Source organism: Oncorhynchus masou, chromosome 24 (genome assembly GCF_036934945.1).
Source record: "Oncorhynchus masou masou isolate Uvic2021 chromosome 24, UVic_Omas_1.1, whole genome shotgun sequence".
NCBI lineage: Eukaryota > Metazoa > Chordata > Actinopteri > Salmoniformes > Salmonidae > Oncorhynchus > Oncorhynchus masou.
In genome coordinates this window covers 28,390,147-28,410,009 of record NC_088235.1, presented here as the reverse complement: position 1 = coordinate 28,410,009, position 19,863 = coordinate 28,390,147, and the positions used below count along the sequence as shown (strand labels likewise).

General features: G+C 46.1%; 1 protein-coding gene across 1 annotated transcript in view; it reads left to right on the top strand.

The window, feature by feature from the left end:
- LOC135511983 (sorting nexin-29-like) overlaps nucleotides 1-16,463 on the top strand; it is a 212,777-nt gene extending 196,314 nt beyond the window's left edge. Inside the window, exons 19-21 of the mRNA XM_064933535.1 lie at nucleotides 153-293; nucleotides 14,203-14,342; nucleotides 15,701-16,463. Coding sequence (XP_064789607.1) covers nucleotides 153-293; nucleotides 14,203-14,342; nucleotides 15,701-15,830 — 411 coding nt within the window. The 3' untranslated portion in view covers nucleotides 15,831-16,463. The remainder of the gene's footprint in view (nucleotides 1-152; nucleotides 294-14,202; nucleotides 14,343-15,700) is intronic.
- Nucleotides 16,464-19,863: the final 3,400 nt, after the last annotated feature.

Sequence of the window (19,863 nt, the reverse complement as noted above, 5' to 3'; positions counted from 1 at the left end):
CCTTGAGACGTTACGGTTGGCTAATTTCCTCCTTTCTGTAGACTGAGTGGTTTTGCAGGAATTTTGTAAGACTAGGATTTGTACCCCAGGAAATGGCATATTCTGATTGTGTTTTTGTTGGTGTTGTTGTTGGTGTCGTACCTGCTCTGTAGGTTTACATCCGTATCCTGGACAACGAGTGGAATGTCTACAGACGCTACACAGAATTCCGGGCACTCCACAACCACTTACGCTCACAATTCCCACAGGTCGACAACTTCAGCTTCCCACCCAAGAAAGCCATAGGGAACAAGGTATGCACGGTCAGGAAAATCGCATGGTCACCCTCTGTCAATGTTGTTTTGAATGACCTGTAGTCAAATGTGTTGAATCTGAATGTATTTTTAAGTCATATTGTGGTCACTTGTCCATCACTTGGATCGACAGGCTTAGATGTTAGCTACAGTAGCCCCTAGCCAACATGACCTCTCTTTATCTCCTGTCTTCATCTCTCTAGCTCTCTTCATCTCCTGCCTTCATCTCTCTAGCTCGCTATCTCCTGCCTTCATCTCTCTAGCTCTCTTCATCTACTGTCTTCATCTCTCTAGCTCTCTTTATCTCCTGCCTTCATCTCTCTAGCTCTCTTTATCTCCTGCCTTCATCTCTCTAGCTCTCTTTATGTCCCGTTTTCATCTCTCTAGCTCTCTTTATCTCCTGTCTTCATCTCTCTAGCTCTCTTTATCTCCTGCCTTCATCTCTCTAGTTCTCTTTATCTCCTGTCTTCATCTCTCTAGCTCTCTTTATCTCCTGTCTTCATCTCTCTAGCTCTCTTTATCTCTTGCCTTCATTTCTCTATCTCTCTCTAGCTCCTGCTTTCATCTCTCTAGCTCTCTCTCCTCCCTCTCTTGCTCCTTCTCTCCCTCCCTCTCACTCTCAGTTCCAGAGGGAGGGAGTCTGTTTAAGTCTCTCAGTAGAGGAGAGGGGGCTGTGGGTGCTTCTGTTACAGAAGTTGTAGAGTAACTTTGACATGGAAACACAAAGTAGTGTGCTAGGCCTGGGGGCAGCGTTTAAAACTAGAGAGGGTAAGAGGGTGTTTGGGAGCTTACAGTAAAGATGCAGGGGGGCTATAGAGATAGGATAGTGTTGGTAATTTGAGTGTGTGTTTGGGTAGGTGAATGTGTGTATGCATTTGAGAGCTGTGTGTGTGTGTGTGTGTGTGTGTGTGTGTGTGTGTGTGTGTGTGTGTGTGTGTGTGTGTGTGTGTGTGTGTGTGTGTGTGTGTGTGTGTGTGTGTGTGTGTGTGTGTGTGTAATCATTATGTCTGCTGAGCTGAAGTATCTGCCATGTATTTTTAATCACCTCATTGTTTCTTCTGATTCCCTCCCTCTATCCTCTCAGAAGGGACACTTTGTAGAGAGACAAGGCTTAGTTCTTGTCCCAACAGGTGTAGCGGGGTGCACTGGCATAAATCCCCCCCATCTGATCTCCTCTGATGGAGAGAGTTATGCTGTTACTTGTCCTGTACTGTAGTCATACAGATCAACTTTTCCCTTTATATCACTGACAGGGGACGTACGTTCAGTTCCCTCTTTTCACAGAACACAGCATCCTTGCAGCTAGGGAAAGTTCTATTCTAAAGTAGACTGAGCGATGCTGGGGCTTATGTGTTGAATATGTTAGTTAATGATGGAGGAATGGTAATGCTACTGGAAACAGTGATCATCATCCAAACCCTTTTTAGTGTAGCATACACGTCTGCTACGGCATGGATGACAGGGAAGAGCTTTCACAGGTGATGGGGAAACAGGAAGGAACATAGACACACACACGTACATACGCAAACACACACACACTGTGCCTCAGATCCATCATGGTTATCCTTATTGGCAAGCCAGAGCTAACAACCTTACACACCGAGGACCCTGGCTCATCATGCCTGCTAATCACCCACACACACACACACACACACACACACACACACACACACACACACACACACACACACACACACACACACACACACACACACACACACACACACACACACACAGACACGCAGAGCACCTGGTCCAGAGAGAGAGAGACGCTGAGCTAATCTTGTCAGTTGGCTAAAGCTACTGTATGGGACTGTATAGAAAGCTAATCGTAGTACCACAGTACCTACAGGATGTACAGTGGGGAGAACAAGTATTTGATACATTGCCGATTTTGTAGGTTTTCCTACTTACAAAGCATGTAGAGGTCTGTAATTTTTATCATAGGTACACTTCAACTGTGAGAGACGGAATCTAAAACAAAAATCCAGAAAATCACATTGTATGATTTTTAAGTAATTAATTTGCATTTTATTGCATGACATAAGTATTTGATACATCAGAAAAGCAGAACTTAATATTTGGTACAGAAACCTTTGTTTGCAATTACAGAGATCATACATTTCCTATAGTTCTTGACCAGGTTTGCACATACTGCAGCAGGGATTTTGGCCCACTCCTCCATACAGACCTTCTCCAGATCCTTCAGGTTTCGGGGCTGTCGCTGGGCAATATGGACTTTCAGCTCCCTCCAAAGATTTTCTATTGGGTTCAAGTCTGCAGACTGGCTAGGCCACTCCAGGACCTTGAGATGCTTCTTATGGAGCTATTCCTTAGTTTCCCTGGCTGTGTGTTTCGGGTCGTTGTCATGCTGGAAGACCCAGCCACGGCCCATCTTCAATGCTCTTACTGAGGGAAGGAGGTTGTTGGCCAAGATCTCGCGATACATCCCCTCAATACGGTGCAGTCGTCCTGTCCCCTTTGCAGAAAAGCATCCCCAAAGAATGATGTTTCCACCTCCATGCTTCATGGTGGGATGGTGTTCTTGGGGTTGTACTTATCCTTCTTCTTCCTCAAAACACGGCGAGTGGAGTTTAGACGAAAAAGCTCTATTTTCGTCTCATCAGACCACATGACCTTCTCCCATTCCTCCTCTGTATCATCCAGATGGTCATTGGAAAACTTCAGACGGGCTTGGATATGCGCTGGCTTGAGCAGGGGGACCTTACGTGCGCTGCAGGATTTTAATCCATGACGGCGTAGTGTGTTACTAATGGTTTTCTTTGAGACTGTGGTCCCAGCTCTCTTCAGGTCATTGACCAGGTCCTGCCGTGTAGTTCTGGGCTGATCCCTCACCTTCCTCATGATCATTGATGCCCCACGAGGTGAGATCTTGCATGGAGCCCCAGACCGAGGGTGATTGACCGTCATCTTGAACTTCTTCCATTTGCTAATAATTGAGCCAACAGTTGTTGCCTTCTCACCAAGCTGCTTGCCTATTGTCCTGTAGCCCATCCCAGCCTTGTGCAGGTCTACAATTTGATCCCTGATGTCCTTACACAGCTCTCTGGTCTTGTCCATTGTGGAGAGGTTGGAGTCTGTTTGATTGAGTGTCTGGACAGGTGTCTTTTATACAGGTAATGAGTTCAAACAGGTGCAGTTAATACAGGTAATGAGTGGAGAACAGGAGGGCTTCTTAAATAAAAACCAACAGGACTGTGAGAGACAGAATTCTTACTGGTTGGTAGGTGATCAAATACTTATGTCATGCAATAAATTGCAAATTAATTACTTAAAAATCATACAATGTGATTTTCTGGATTTTTGTTTTAGATTCCGTCTCTCACAGTTGAAGTGTACCTATGATAAAAATGACAGACCTCTACATGCTTGGTAAGTAGGAAGACCTGCAAAATCGGCAGTGTATCAAATAATTGTTCTCCCCACTGTATCTGCATTAGCTTGCAGGATCAGGTGTATGACTCATGGAATGGAATACAAGTAGTGTTGTGTGATGAAACTGTAATAAATCTCAGTTTTGTGATATGTCAAGCACCATAACTGCAAGTGTACGTAAGAATCCCAGCTCAATGTATTACCACGGCAACAGTATCTGAGCATCACTTGGCATTCTGCTGTATCTGAAAATCTCCTAACTGCATTGACATAGCAACACACACACACACACACGCACACACACACACACACACACACACACACACACACACACACACACACACCCCCCTGCCACTGACAGCTCCTAAACAGCTGATTTGTCAAGGGCTCGGTGGGCAAACACGCTAAATGTTCCCGAGTGCGCCCGTCAAATCTGTCCTGATGGCCACGCCATCACCACAACTGCGGGAGGAAGAATGATGACATCAAAGGCTGGGACTGTCTGTCTGCTCTGCTCCCTCTGCCCAGTGTTTAACTGTCAGGGTGTCTCTCCTCTGATTCACAGAGAATTGTTATTGCTTTGGACGTTTTCCCTCTCTATATTTCTATCCCCTCGCTCTCTCTCCATCTTTCCCTCCTGTGTTCCTTTCATTTCAATCAAATCACTCCACTTTCCGATCGCTGCTATCTTCCTCCCCTGTTGGAGTGCTTTGTAGAGGAAGTGTTAGGGGGTTCAACCCAATCACAGAGCACTTCCTCCCCTGTTGGAGTGCTTTGTAGAGGAAGTGTTAGGGGGTTCAACCCAATCACAGAGCACTTCCTCCCCTGTTGGAGTGCTTTGTAGAGGAAGTGTTAGGGGGTTCAACCCAATCACAGAGCACTTCCTCCCCTGTTGGAGTGCTTTGTAGAGGAAGTGTTAGGGGGTTCAACCCAATCACAGAGCACTTCCTCCCCTGTTGGAGTGCTTTGTAGAGGAAGTGTTTGGGGGTTCAACCCAATCACAGAGCACTTCCTCCCCTGTTGGAGTGCTTTGTAGAGGAAGTGTTAGGGGGTTCAACCCAATCACAGAGCACTTCCTCCCCTGTTGGAATGCTTTGTAGAGGAAGTGTTAGGGGGTTCAACCCAATCACAGAGCACTTCCTCCCCTGTTGGAGTGCTTTGTAGAGGAAGTGTTAGGGGGTTCAACCCAATCACAGAGCACTTCCTCCCCTGTTGGAATGCTTTGTAGAGGAAGTGTTTGGGGGTTCAACCCAATCACAGAGCACTTCCTCCCCTGTTGGAGTGCTTTGTAGAGGAAGTGTTAGGGGGTTCAACCCAATCACAGAGCACTTCCTCCCCTGTTGGAGTGCTTTGTAGAGGAAGTGTTAGGGGGTTCAACCCAATCACAGAGCACTTCCTCCCCTGTTGGAGTGCTTTGTAGAGGAAGTGTTAGGGGGTTCAACCAAATCAATGAACTGTTAGCTGTTTTTTGAACAAAATCTTTCTGATGATAACAATATATAAGATTGTTAATAATTAATGAATGTTTTATGTTGTGTTCACATTTAATATGCATGTAACACCTTTAATGATGACAAAGAGCAACATTGTGGAGGTCTTGGACATTCCTGAATGACTTGTGATCTTTTATGCTTTACTTGTGACATAGTTTGCCTTGTTTCGTAACCACATAGTTCACATTTCGTTGTTTGCATGATGTATCTTCCACGTTAAAAGCGGTATGTTTGTCTCATGGTTTGATTGGGATTCCCTATGGCGGATACCTTTTTATTCTCTACACCCGTCACAAGTTTTGCATTTCAGTTCCATCGCAAACAACTCTTTTGAACCTCACAAATCTGTTCATGGTCATGATCCTTTGCTGGAGTTGTTGGCCTTCCTCTGTTAGGACGACTCACATCTGCATCAGCTCTCTGTGAAGTGGCATGGCTGTGCATACTGCTCTATGTACTGGGACTCACTGGGACTGTGGTCCTCTTGTGTCACCATGTCCTCATGTCTGTCTCACTGGGACTGTGGTCCTCTTGTGTCACCATGTCCTCATGTCTGCCTCACTGGGACTGTGGTCCTCTTGTGTCACCATGTCCTCATGTCTGCCTCACTGGGACTGTGGTCCTCTTGTGTCACCATGTCCTCATGTCTGTCTCACTAGGACTGTGGTCCTCTTGTGTCACCATGTCCTAATGTCTGTCTCACTAGGACTGTGGTCCTCTTGTGTCACCATGTCCTCATGTCTGTCTCACTGGGACTGTGGTCCTCTTGTGTCACCATGTCCTAATGTCTGTCTCACTGGGACTGTGGTCCTCTTGTGTCACCATGTCCTCATGTCTGCCTCACTAGGACTGTGGTCCTCTTGTGTCACCATGTCCTAATGTCTGTCTCACTAGGACTGTGGTCCTCTTGTGTCACCATGTCCTCATGTCTGCCTCACTAGGACTGTGGTCCTCTTGTGTCACCATGTCCTAATGTCTGTCTCACTGGGACTGTGGTCCTCTTGTGTCACCATGTCCTCATGTCTGCCTCACTGGGACTGTGGTCCTCTTGTGTCACCATGTCCTCATGTCTGCCTCACTGGGACTGTGGTCCTCTTGTGTCACCATGTCCTCATGTCTGTCTCACTAGGACTGTGGTCCTCTTGTGTCACCATGTCCTCATGTCTGTCTCAGTAGGACTGTGGTCCTCTTGTGTCACCATGTCCTCATGTCTGTCTCACTAGGACTGTGGTCCTCTTGTGTCACCATGTCCTCATGTCTGTCTCACTGGGACTGTGGTCCTCTTGTGTCACCATGTCCTCATGTCTGCCTCACTGGGACTGTGGTCCTCTTGTGTCACCATGTCCTCATGTCTGCCTCACTGGGACTGTGGTCCTCTTGTGTCACCATGTCCTCATGTCTGTCTCACTGGGACTGTGGTCCTCTTGTGTCACCATGTCCTCATGTCTGCCTCACTGGGACTGTGGTCCTCTTGTGTCACCATGTCCTCATGTCTGCCTCACTGGGACTGTGTTCCTCTTGTGTCACCATGTCCTAATGTCTGTCTCACTGGGACTGTGGTCCTCTTGTGTCACCATGTCCTAATGTCTGTCTCACTGGGACTGTGGTCCTCTTGTGTCACCATGTCCTCATCTCTGTCTCACTGGGACTGTGGTCCTCTTGTGTCACCATGTCCTCATGTCTGCCTCACTAGGACTGTGGTCCTCTTGTGTCACCATGTCCTCATGTCTGTCTCACTGGGACTGTGGTCCTCTTGTGTCACCATGTCCTAATGTCTGTCTCACTGGGACTGTGGTCCTCTTGTGTCACCATGTCCTAATGTCTGTCTCACTAGGACTGTGGTCCTCTTGTGTCACCATGTCCTAATGTCTGTCTCACTAGGACTGTGGTCCTCTTGTGTCACCATGTCCTCATGTCTGCCTCACTAGGACTGTGGTCCTCTTGTGTCACCATGTCCTAATGTCTGTCTCACTGGGACTGTGGTCCTCTTGTGTCACCATGTCCTCATGTCTGCCTCACTGGGACTGTGGTCCTCTTGTGTCACCATGTCCTCATGTCTGCCTCACTGGGACTGTGGTCCTCTTGTGTCACCATGTCCTCATGTCTGTCTCACTAGGACTGTGGTCCTCTTGTGTCACCATGTCCTCATGTCTGTCTCAGTAGGACTGTGGTCCTCTTGTGTCACCATGTCCTCATGTCTGTCTCACTAGGACTGTGGTCCTCTTGTGTCACCATGTCCTCATGTCTGTCTCACTGGGACTGTGGTCCTCTTGTGTCACCATGTCCTCATGTCTGCCTCACTGGGACTGTGGTCCTCTTGTGTCACCATGTCCTCATGTCTGCCTCACTGGGACTGTGGTCCTCTTGTGTCACCATGTCCTCATGTCTGTCTCACTGGGACTGTGGTCCTCTTGTGTCACCATGTCCTCATGTCTGCCTCACTGGGACTGTGGTCCTCTTGTGTCACCATGTCCTCATGTCTGCCTCACTGGGACTGTGTTCCTCTTGTGTCACCATGTCCTAATGTCTGTCTCACTGGGACTGTGGTCCTCTTGTGTCACCATGTCCTAATGTCTGTCTCACTGGGACTGTGGTCCTCTTGTGTCACCATGTCCTCATCTCTGTCTCACTGGGACTGTGGTCCTCTTGTGTCACCATGTCCTCATGTCTGCCTCACTAGGACTGTGGTCCTCTTGTGTCACCATGTCCTAATGTCTGTCTCACTAGGACTGTGGTCCTCTTGTGTCACCATGTCCTCATCTCTGTCTCACTGGGACTGTGGTCCTCTTGTGTCACCATGTCCTCATGTCTGCCTCACTAGGACTGTGGTCCTCTTGTGTCACCATGTCCTCATGTCTGCCTCACTGGGACTGTGGTCCTCTTGTGTCACCATGTCCTAATGTCTGTCTCACTGGGACTGTGGTCCTCTTGTGTCACCATGTCCTAATGTCTGTCTCACTGGGACTGTGGTCCTCTTGTGTCACCATGTCCTCATCTCTGTCTCACTGGGACTGTGGTCCTCTTGTGTCACCATGTCCTCATGTCTGCCTCACTAGGACTGTGGTCCTCTTGTGTCACCATGTCCTAATGTCTGTCTCACTTGGACTGTGGTCCTCTTGTGTCACCATGTCCTCATGTCTGCCTCACTGGGACTGTGGTCCTCTTGTGTCACCATGTCCTCATGTCTGCCTCACTGGGACTGTGGTCCTCTTGTGTCACCATGTCCTCATGTCTGTCTCACTAGGACTGTGGTCCTCTTGTGTCACCATGTCCTCATGTCTGTCTCAGTAGGACTGTGGTCCTCTTGTGTCACCATGTCCTCATGTCTGTCTCACTGGGACTGTGGTCCTCTTGTGTCACCATGTCCTCATGTCTGCCTCACTGGGACTGTGGTCCTCTTGTGTCACCATGTCCTCATGTCTGCCTCACTGGGACTGTGGTCCTCTTGTGTCACCATGTCCTCATGTCTGCCTCACTAGGACTGTGGTCCTCTTGTGTCACCATGTCCTCATGTCTGCCTCACTAGGACTGTGGTCCTCTTGTGTCACCATGTCCTCATGTCTGTCTCACTAGGACTGTGGTCCTCTTGTGTCACCATGTCCTCATGTCTGTCTCACTGGGACTGTGGTCCTCTTGTGTCACCATGTCCTCATGTCTGTCTCACTGGGACTGTGGTCCTCTTGTGTCACCATGTCCTCATGTCTGCCTCACTGGGACTGTGGTCCTCTTGTGTCACCATGTCCTCATGTCTGTCTCACTAGGACTGTGGTCCTCTTGTGTCACCATGTCCTCATGTCTGCCTCACTAGGACTGTGGTCCTCTTGTGTCACCATGTCCTCATGTCTGCCTCACTGGGACTGTGGTCCTCTTGTGTCACCATGTCCTCATGTCTGCCTCACTAGGACTGTGGTCCTCTTGTGTCACCATGTCCTCATGTCTGTCTCACTGGGACTGTGGTCCTCTTGTGTCACCATGTCCTCATGTCTGCCTCACTGGGACTGTGGTCCTCTTGTGTCACCATGTCCTCATGTCTGCCTCACTGGGACTGTGGTCCTCTTGTGTCACCATGTCCTCATGTCTGCCTCACTGGGACTGTGGTCCTCTTGTGTCACCATGTCCTCATGTCTGCCTCACTGGGACTGTGGTCCTCTTGTGTCACCATGTCCTCATGTCTGCCTCACTGGGACTGTGGTCCTCTTGTGTCACCATGTCCTCATGTCTGCCTCACTGGGACTGTGGTCCTCTTGTGTCACCATGTCCTCATGTCTGCCTCACTGGGACTGTGGTCCTCTTGTGTCACCATGTCCTCATGTCTGCCTCACTGGGACTGTGGTCCTCTTGTGTCACCATGTCCTCATGTCTGCCTCACTAGGACTGTGGTCCTCTTGTGTCACCATGTCCTCATGTCTGTCTCACTGGGACTGTGGTCCTCTTGTGTCACCATGTCCTCATGTCTGTCTCACTGGGACTGTGGTCCTCTTGTGTCACCATGTCCTCATGTCTGTCTCACTGGGACTGTGGTCCTCTTGTGTCACCATGTCCTCATGTCTGCCTCACTGGGACTGTGGTCCTCTTGTGTCACCATGTCCTCATGTCTGTCTCACTGGGACTGTGGTCCTCTTGTGTCACCATGTCCTCATGTCTGCCTCACTAGGACTGTGGTCCTCTTGTGTCACCATGTCCTCATGTCTGCCTCACTGGGACTGTGGTCCTCTTGTGTCACCATGTCCTCATGTCTGCCTCACTGGGACTGTGGTCCTCTTGTGTCACCATGTCCTCATGTCTGCCTCACTGGGACTGTGGTCCTCTTGTGTCACCATGTCCTCATGTCTGCCTCACTGGGACTGTGGTCCTCTTGTGTCACCATGTCCTCATGTCTGCCTCACTGGGACTGTGGTCCTCTTGTGTCACCATGTCCTCATGTCTGCCTCACTGGGACTGTGGTCCTCTTGTGTCACCATGTCCTCATGTCTGCCTCACTGGGACTGTGGTCCTCTTGTGTCACCATGTCCTCATGTCTGCCTCACTGGGACTGTGGTCCTCTTGTGTCACCATGTCCTCATGTCTGCCTCACTGGGACTGTGGTCCTCTTGTGTCACCATGTCCTCATGTCTGTCTCACTGGGACTGTGGTCCTCTTGTGTCACCATGTCCTCATGTCTGCCTCACTGGGACTGTGGTCCTCTTGTGTCACCATGTCCTCATGTCTGTCTCACTGGGACTGTGGTCCTCTTGTGTCTGTAAACAAACATGGATAAACATGCCTGTGTGCATCTGTCTTAGTTGCCTTCCACTCTTCTAGCAATATCTTCATGTATCTGTGTCTGTGCCTTCAGTGTTGATGTCCATGCAGCCTGAGTGTGTACATATAAACATGTTCTCCATAGTCTCATCTCTGTGTTGATGTGTGGGGAGTGGAATGTGAGATCTACTATAGTAACATGAGACATCTGGAACAGACAGGTTAGGGACGGTGGCAGAACAATAACTACGGAGGGAGTGAGACACTAATTGTAAATACTCTTCTACATGAAGGAAAAACACACTACAACAACCTATTCAGTCCTTAGTTACACACGTAAACCATGATTGTGTGTGGTAGTAGAGGAGACAGTCAATACATGTTACAATCACCTTTGGCAGCGATTACATCTGGATGGTACAATATTTGCCCATTATTATATTCAGAATTCTTCAAGCTCTGTCAAATTGGTTGTTGATCATTGCTAGACAACAACTTTCAGGACATGCCATAGATTTTCAAGTAGATTTAAGTAAAAACTGTAACTTGGCCACTAAGGAACATTCAATGTTGTCTTGGTAAGCAACTCCAGTGTAGATTTGGCCTTGTGTTTTAGGTTACTGTCCTGCTGAAAGGTGAATTCATCTCCCAGTGTCTGTTGGAAAGCAGACTGAATCTCCCTGGTCTTTGTAGTTGAATCTATGATTGCATTTCACTGCTCAACTGAGGGACCTTATAGATAATTATATGTACAGAGATGAAGTAGTTATTCAAAAATCATGTTAAACACTATTATTGCACACAAAATATGGGGTATTGTGTGCAGGCCAGTGACAAAATCTCAACTTAAACCATTTTAAATTCAGGCTTTAACACAACAAAAATGTAACATTGATTTTAATTATAAAAAATTATGTTATAATGTATATTACGGTCTTAATTTTTGCTGGACCGCGGGAAGAGTAGCTGTTAACGGGAAACCATAATAAATGGAAATACTCTTCTCCAGAGTATGATTCATATGTCATGAGCCTTAAAACCAGGGTGGCATCTCAATGTAAATAAACCATTACAGGAGACAGATGGGACCATATCTAATCTGACATCCGGCATTCTTCTCCACCCTTCTACCCTACACACTTATCAGCTCTTCCCTTTCCTACCCTACACACTTATCAGCTCTTCCCTTTCCTACCCTACACACTTATCAGCTCTTCCCTTTCCTACCCTACACACTTATCAGCTCTTCCCTTTCCTACCCTACACACTTATCAACTCTTCCCTTTCCTACCCTACACACTTATCAGCTCTTCCCTTTCCTACCCTACACACTTATCAGCTCTTCCCTTTCCTACCCTACACACTTATCAGCTCTTCCCCTTCCTACCCTACACACTTATCAGCTCTTCCCTTTCCTACCCTACACACTTATCAGCTCTTCCCTTTCCTACCCTACACACTTATCAGCTCTTCCCTTTCCTACCCTACACACTTATCAGCTCTTCCCATTCCTACCCTACACACTTATCAGCTCTTCCCTTTCCTACCCTACACACTTATCAGCTCTTCCCCTTCCTACCCTACACACTTATCAGCTCTTCCCTTTCCTACCCTACACACTTATCAGCTCTTCCTTTCCTACCCTACACACTTATCAGCTCTTCCCTTTCCTACCCTACACACTTATCAGCTCTTCCCATTCCTACCCTACACACTTATCAGCTCTTCCCTTTCCTACCCTACACACTTATCAGCTCTTCCCTTTCCTACCCTACACACTTATCAGCTCTTCCCCTTCCTACCCTACACACTTATCAGCTCTTCCCATTCCTACCCTACACACTTATCAGCTCTTCCCCTTCCTACCCTACACACTTATCAGCTCTTCCCCTTCCTACCCTACACACTTATCAGCTCTTCCCTTTCCTACCCTACACACTTATCAGCTCTTCCCTTTCCTACCCTACACACTTATCAGCTCTTCCCTTTCCTACCCTACACACTTATCAGCTCTTCCCTTTCCTACCCTACACCTTATCAGCTCTTCCCATTCCTACCCTACACACTTATCAGCTCTTCCCTTTCCTACCCTACACACTTATCAGCTCTTCCCTTTCCTACCCTACACACTTATCAGCTCTTCCCTTTCCTACCCTACACACTTATCAGCTCTTCCCTTTCCTACCCTACACACTTATCAGCTCTTCCCATTCCTACCCTACACACTTATCAGCTCTTCCCTTTCCTACCCTACACACTTATCAGCTCTTCCCCTTCCTACCCTACACACTTATCAGCTCTTCCCTTTCCTACCCTACACACTTATCAGCTCTTCCCTTTCCTACCCTACACACTTATCAGCTCTTCCCTTTCCTACCCTACACACTTATCAGCTCTTCCCATTCCTACCCTACACACTTATCAGCTCTTCCCTTTCCTACCCTACACACTTATCAGCTCTTCCCTTTCCTACCCTACACACTTATCAGCTCTTCCCCTTCCTACCCTACACACTTATCAGCTCTTCCCATTCCTACCCTACACACTTATCAGCTCTTCCCCTTCCTACCCTACACACTTATCAGCTCTTCCCCTTCCTACCCTACACACTTATCAGCTCTTCCCTTTCCTACCCTACACACTTATCAGCTCTTCCCTTTCCTACCCTACACACTTATCAGCTCTTCCCTTTCCTACCCTACACACTTATCAGCTCTTCCCTTTCCTACCCTACACCTTATCAGCTCTTCCCATTCCTACCCTACACACTTATCAGCTCTTCCCTTTCCTACCCTACACACTTATCAGCTCTTCCCTTTCCTACCCTACACACTTATCAGCTCTTCCCCTTCCTACCCTACACACTTATCAGCTCTTCCCTTTCCTACCCTACACACTTATCAGCTCTTCCCTTTCCTACCCTACACACTTATCAGCTCTTCCCTTTCCTACCCTACACACTTATCAGCTCTTCCCTTTCCTACCCTACACACTTATCAGCTCTTCCCCTTCCTACCCTACACACTTATCAGCTCTTCCCTTTCCTACCCTACACACTTATCAGCTCTTCCCCTTCCTACCCTACACACTTATCAGCTCTTCCCTTTCCTACCCTACACACTTATCCACATACTTTTCTGCTCTTTTGCACACCAATATCTCTACCTGTACATGACCATCTGATCATTTATCACTCCAGTGTTAATCTGCAAAATTGTAATTATTCGCCTAGACTCCCTTTTTTTCTACTGTGTTATTGACTTGTTAATTGTTTACTCCATGTGCAACTCTGTGTTGTCTGTTTACACTGCTATGCTTTATCTTGGCCAGGTCGCAGTTGCAAATGAGAACTTGTTCTCAACTAGCCTACCTGGTTAAATAAAGGTGAAATAAAACTTTTTTTTTTAAATCCACTTGTAGGATTCTTCATAGCCATGGCATCTCTCTCCTCATCAGAATGCTAGGTATATAGTGAGCAGTGAAATTCTATCACAGATTCAACTACAAAGACCAGGGAGATTCAGTCTGCTTTCCAACAGACACTGGGAGATGAATTCACCTTTCAGCAGGACAGTAACCTAAAACACAAGGCTAAATCTACACTGGAGTTGCTTACCAAGACGACATTGACTGTTCCTTAGTGGCCGAGTTACAGTTCTGACTTTCTGACTGAAATGGTTGTCTAGCAATGATCAACAACTAATTTACAAAATTCTCTCTCCCCCCTCCCTATGTACAGTATTAACGTCTACCTCTCCTCTGTCCTCTCCTGTCCTCAGGATGCCAGGTTTGTAGAGGAGCGGAGGAAACAGCTGCAGTCGTATCTGAGGATGGTGTTGAACAAGCTGATCCAGACCCTGCCAGAGTTCTCTGCTAAACCCACCAAGGAGACCCTGCTGCAGCTGCTGCCCTTCTGCCTGTGAGTGACCCCACTGTCTGTTTGTGTGTGTACGTGCTTCAGAGTGTGCATCTGAGTTTGAATTGTCACATGGTAAACACACATTTTACAAAGTGCTTCTTAATAATATATTGCCTGACACATCTGAGTCCTCTAGATAATGCTAGTTGTTCAGTAAACACCTTCAAGGTGGCTTGTTGAGCCAGCCCAGTTATAGCATCCAGTCATTTACTGCGTTGTTCACACCAGTGACCTCTCCGTGAGCACAACCAATCACAGATCCCGACAAGAATCTAGTTTCCTGTTCTGGCAGCTGATAGGTCATAACACCGAGGTTCTAAAACTGAGATCAAATAAAGAGCAGAGTTGATCTATCCTCTGATATCTACATTCACGATAGGCTGGATGACCCATCCAAAATGGTGGCCGCCATGTTGTTAACAGGCCCCTGGTTAGGAGGGGGCTGGGATGGAGAGAGGAAGAAAGAGAGAGATGAAAACCCGATTCGTCAAAAGCTGTACTTCCTCACTCCTCTCTTGGGAATGGACTCAGTCTCACCTCACCCCAAAAGTCTTCCCTTAGTTTCAGCAGTCATCACCTTCTGCCCAAAATGGCACACAGAAAACAGAGTTCTAGGCTCATTTATAAATATTGTGTAGAAACTATTCTAAAATACTACTTATGAACGTAATTTAGAATGTTGTATAAATAGTGTGATTTATCAAACAATCCTACGAGTGTCAAATGCACACCAGTAGGAGAACCATTGACAAATAACAACTGTTCTCAGCCTCAGTAATTGTGCGTGACCATGGATATTTGCATTTCAAAACACCCCTAATTAACTAAATGGTCAATATCATCCCTTTAAAGCCTGTGGGTATATACACTGAGTGTACAAAACATTAGGAATACTTCCCTAATATTGAGGTGCTCACCCCCCTTTTTCCTCAGAACAGCCTCAATTCGTCAGGGCATGGACTCTACAAGGTGTCCAGTGTGTTCCACAGGAATGCTGGCCCATGTTGACTCCAATGCTTCCCATAGTTGTGTCAAGTTGGCTGGATGTCCTTTGGGTGGTGGATCATTCTTGATACACACAGGAAACTGTTAAGTGTGAAAAACCCAGCAGCGTTGCAGTTCCTAACACAAACCAGTGAGCCTGGTTCCTACTACTATACCCTGTTCAAAGCCACTTCAATATTTTGTCATGCACATTCACCCTCAATGACACATACACAATCCATGTCTCAGTTGTCTCGAGGCTTAAAAATCCTTCTTTAACCTCACTCCTCCAAGTGACATCAATAAGGGATCATAGCTACGTTACTAACCTCTGGTTTCCTTTACTGACCTCTTGACCTTTTGTCTCCCCCCAGGGACATTCCAGTGGCCAGCGAGGGGAGCAGTAAGACGGCCCGGTCCAAATCCTCGTCAAGCTTCCCCATACTTGGGCGCAGCCACAACCAGGAGGGCCGCAATCTAGAGCCCCAGAGCGGTGACCTTTAGCCTCTGACCTGTGACCTCTGACCTCTTCTTTGATTGGATTAAACAGAAGAGTTTGTTGGTGCTCCTCCTGGATGGATTATGAGCCATAGAGAGGAACAGAATGGCTAATGGCTAATGGCTATGCAGGCGAGAGGCATGACACTGCTCCTCCTTTAGGCCTTCTACAGGTTTCCAACAGCAGGACATTATATCCTCTCTGGGATCTACAGAGGCAGACTCTTCCTTCTCTCTGACCCTGCCTAAAGATTTACTCAAAGACCTCATGTGGAAAAGCTGGGTCAACAACAGACATTGAACTAAGATGGGGGGGACTGTTTCCTAATTTTACTCAGTTTTGTAGTGAAACTGTATCATGGTCAGTGTTTTCTAGCTTCTTTGCAGTGAGGGGACGTATAGAAATGTGTTCTTTATACAATGTTTTTTTTTTGGCGAATGTCAGCATTTTGGTAAATTTTTGATTTTGACATCATCCCTTTACCTGACATTAGCCAAAGCGATGGGCTTTCATCTTTTATATTTCTGTTACCAAACTGTTACCAAACGATAATCTGCACAATGTCGTATTCCATCACACAATTTAAGGATTTTATCAATGCAAATAAATCTGCTGGATTGACTATCCAGCCGTTCCAATGATTGTGAACTGAATGTAATTTAGCAGGAGACTTAACAGTAAATAGATTGTAGATGAACGCTTGAAGAGAAGCTTGATCAAGTGCATGAAACGTGTACACTGCTTTAACTTAAATACATACAGTACATATTACTCAAGAATAGAGATTACTGGACTTGGAAAGCAAATAAGAGATTACTTGGCAAATATTGATGGAAGTTGTTCTTGTGACTGCCCCCAGGCAGCTGTCCAATCAGGACTGTTAAAATAAGACGTAAACAGGAAGTAGCAGATGATAACCTAGAATGTAAATCAGTTTGTACACATCAATAATATGAGCAAATTATAAAATTATTACCACTCTTCTTTTGAAGCACAATAATCAAGTATTAATGATAAACAAGAAAAGAAAAAAATTAACTATGACAAACGGTGCTGGTGTTGCATATTGTATGTTAAACATTTAATGGAGAAACAGTTATAATGTCTGCAATCATGGACCCTGGTTATAGACACAACAAAACGCTCAATCGATCTATTCTTTCTACTCAGGCGTTAAGCGATTTTATCCTGGCCACTCTTTTACAGTACCAGAGAGGAGGAGGTCATCTTTGCCACTACTAAACCAAGGTTAATTACTGTTCCTGTCACATGGCTAGGACCAGGAGTTTTCCCCAGACCATGTGACCTGACCTGGAGAAACTCCGGACCCTAGTTGTAGGCTGTAACTAGAGCCCAGAGTGTTTCCTGGTCATCTCATTTCTAAGACTGAGATGGTTTCCCTGTCAGATCACATGGACAGGATAAGGAAAAACTCCTGGCCTTCCACAAGACTCCCATCTTTAGAGGGCTTCTCTTGTACCTTCTTTCCTAGCTTTTAGCCCAACAGTCTGCCTTACATCACTGTCAGTGGCACAAAGAGACCAATGAATAAAGGGGTTCATACTGTACGTACATACCAACGGTGTTGTGTTATTGTGGTGTTCCACGTAATTCTAAAGCAGTAACAGAACGGAACAATGTTTGTTCTTGATGATTAAGGGCATGAACATTAGAAATGTAAATAAAATCGGATGGATGTACATTATGTATACCTCAGCAATAAGGCACAAGGGACTGTGTTATATGGCCAATATACCACGGCTAAGGTGTAATGGGATTCTTCTGTTGAAGGAGAGGCGGACCAAAACGCAGCGTGGTTATTGTGATACATCTTTAATAAGGATGAAAATAGAACAATATACAAAAACAAGAACCGTGACAAACTGAACACAGCCCTATCTGGTGTAACAAAGACAGGAACAATCACCCACAAACCCCAACACCAAACAGGCTACCAAAATATGGTTCCCAATCAGAGACAATGACTAACACCTGTCTCTGATTGAGAACCATATCAGGCCAAATACAGAAACAGACAAACTAGACAGACAACATAGAATGCCCACTCAGATCACACCCTGACCAAACAAAACGTAGAAACATACAAAGCAAACTATGGTCAGGGTGTGACATAAGGGCTGTTCTTGGCACGACGCAATAAGGCACCGAGGTGCCACCCAGGTTATAAATTAGTGTACATACTGTGCCCGGTATGTGTATGGTGGATAGATGTTTGTATGGATGAAAATTAAAATATATATACAGTACCAGTCAAAAGTTTGGACACACCTACTCATTCAAGGGTTTTTCTTTATTTGTACTATTTTCTACATTATAGAATAATAGTGAAGACATCACATTTATGAAATAACACATGGAATCATGTAGTAACCAAAAAATATTTTATATTTGAGATTCTTTAAGGTAGCCACCCATTGCCTTGATGACAGCTTTGCACACTCTTGGCATCGCCTGGCTACTTTGAAGAATCTCAAATCTAAAATATATTTTGATTTGTTTAACACATTTTTGGTTACTGACTGATTCCATATGTTATTTAATAGTTTTGATGTCTTCACTATTATTCTGAAATGTAGAAAATAGTAAAAAAAATAAAGAAAAACCGTTGAATGAGTAGGTGTGTCCAAACTTTTGACTGGTACTGTACATAGACACACACTCAAGGGCCAGTTTATTAGGTACACCCATCTGGTCCGACATGCTGACGCGATGATATTACGCAATTGCTGCAGATTGGACGGTGGTACATTCACGCTGCGAACAGCCCGTTCCATCTAATCTCAAAGACGCTCCATTGGGTTGAGGTCTGGGGAATAACCAGGCCACTCAAGTAAATTGCTGTCATGTTCCAGGCGATGTTTTTCCACTCCTCAATTGTCCAGTGATGCTGTTTTTTTTTGCGGTCTTTATCTTCCAATCTTTTGTTTACTAAGACACACTGCCTTTCCAGGGGTGTGTTTGTTTGGTACCGTGGAGAACGAGTGTGTGCCTATGTCTATTGACCAGAAAATTGTGTACATGCCTAGTTAGGATGTGGAGTGCTCACGGCGATGTTATGCCCGGACACGGGCATACAATGATTATGCATATCGATGAATACAGTTCTCTCATTGACATGATGGCTCAGTGGGAAGGGCATGAAGGCAACAGTGACCTCCGTTAAGACGAGGTCACAGAATGAACATATCTTCACACCATTTGAATACCAGAAAGCGTAGTTTTCTTTTTTACATTGACATGAAAGGCAAGAAAAGGTAAGACTGTATAGTTTGTGAACTTAATGAATGGGGAATCTGTGAGGCTTGGAATTTAAAGCTAGGGATTTTGCATGAACCTTAGTGGGGATTCCAGCAGTATATTATGCCATTATTTACCATTGCTTCTTCCCCATCTGATTACAGCTTGGCAGGTCTGTGTAGGTAGCCTGTGTAGCTGTTGGTGTGATGGAGTGGCCAGTGGCCACCTATTCATTTTGCTGGAAACCAAGGCCCCCTAGCCAGATAATACTTTACTGTTCTTCGAACTTGACTCAAAGGCGGGCGGCAGGGCTGCCTAGTGCGTTGGACTAGTAACCAAAAGGTTGCAAGATCGAATCCCCGAGACGGCAAGGTAAAAATCTGTCCTTCTGCCACTGAACAAGGCAGTTAACCCACTGTTCCTAGGCCGTCATTGAAAATAAGAATTTGTTCTTAACTGACTTGCCTCGTTAAATAAAGGTAAAGTAAAAAAATATCTGCAAAGGGCTACATCCCAAATGGCACGCTATAGAGTACACTACTTTCAACCAGAGGTCAAGAGTAGTGCACTATATAGAAAATATAGCCTCAGACTCCCTGGCTGTAGATAATTGCCAGTAGCTCATCCATTCATAGTTCTCGGCTGGCCTAGTACATCTCACACACATCACAAAGCGCTCAAAGCTTTAACCTGTGATCTAATGACTTTCAAAATCCATGGAGCTGCTACCGTCTACGAGGGCGGAAGCTAAGTGAACTTGTATTGTTAGCTGAGCTGCGT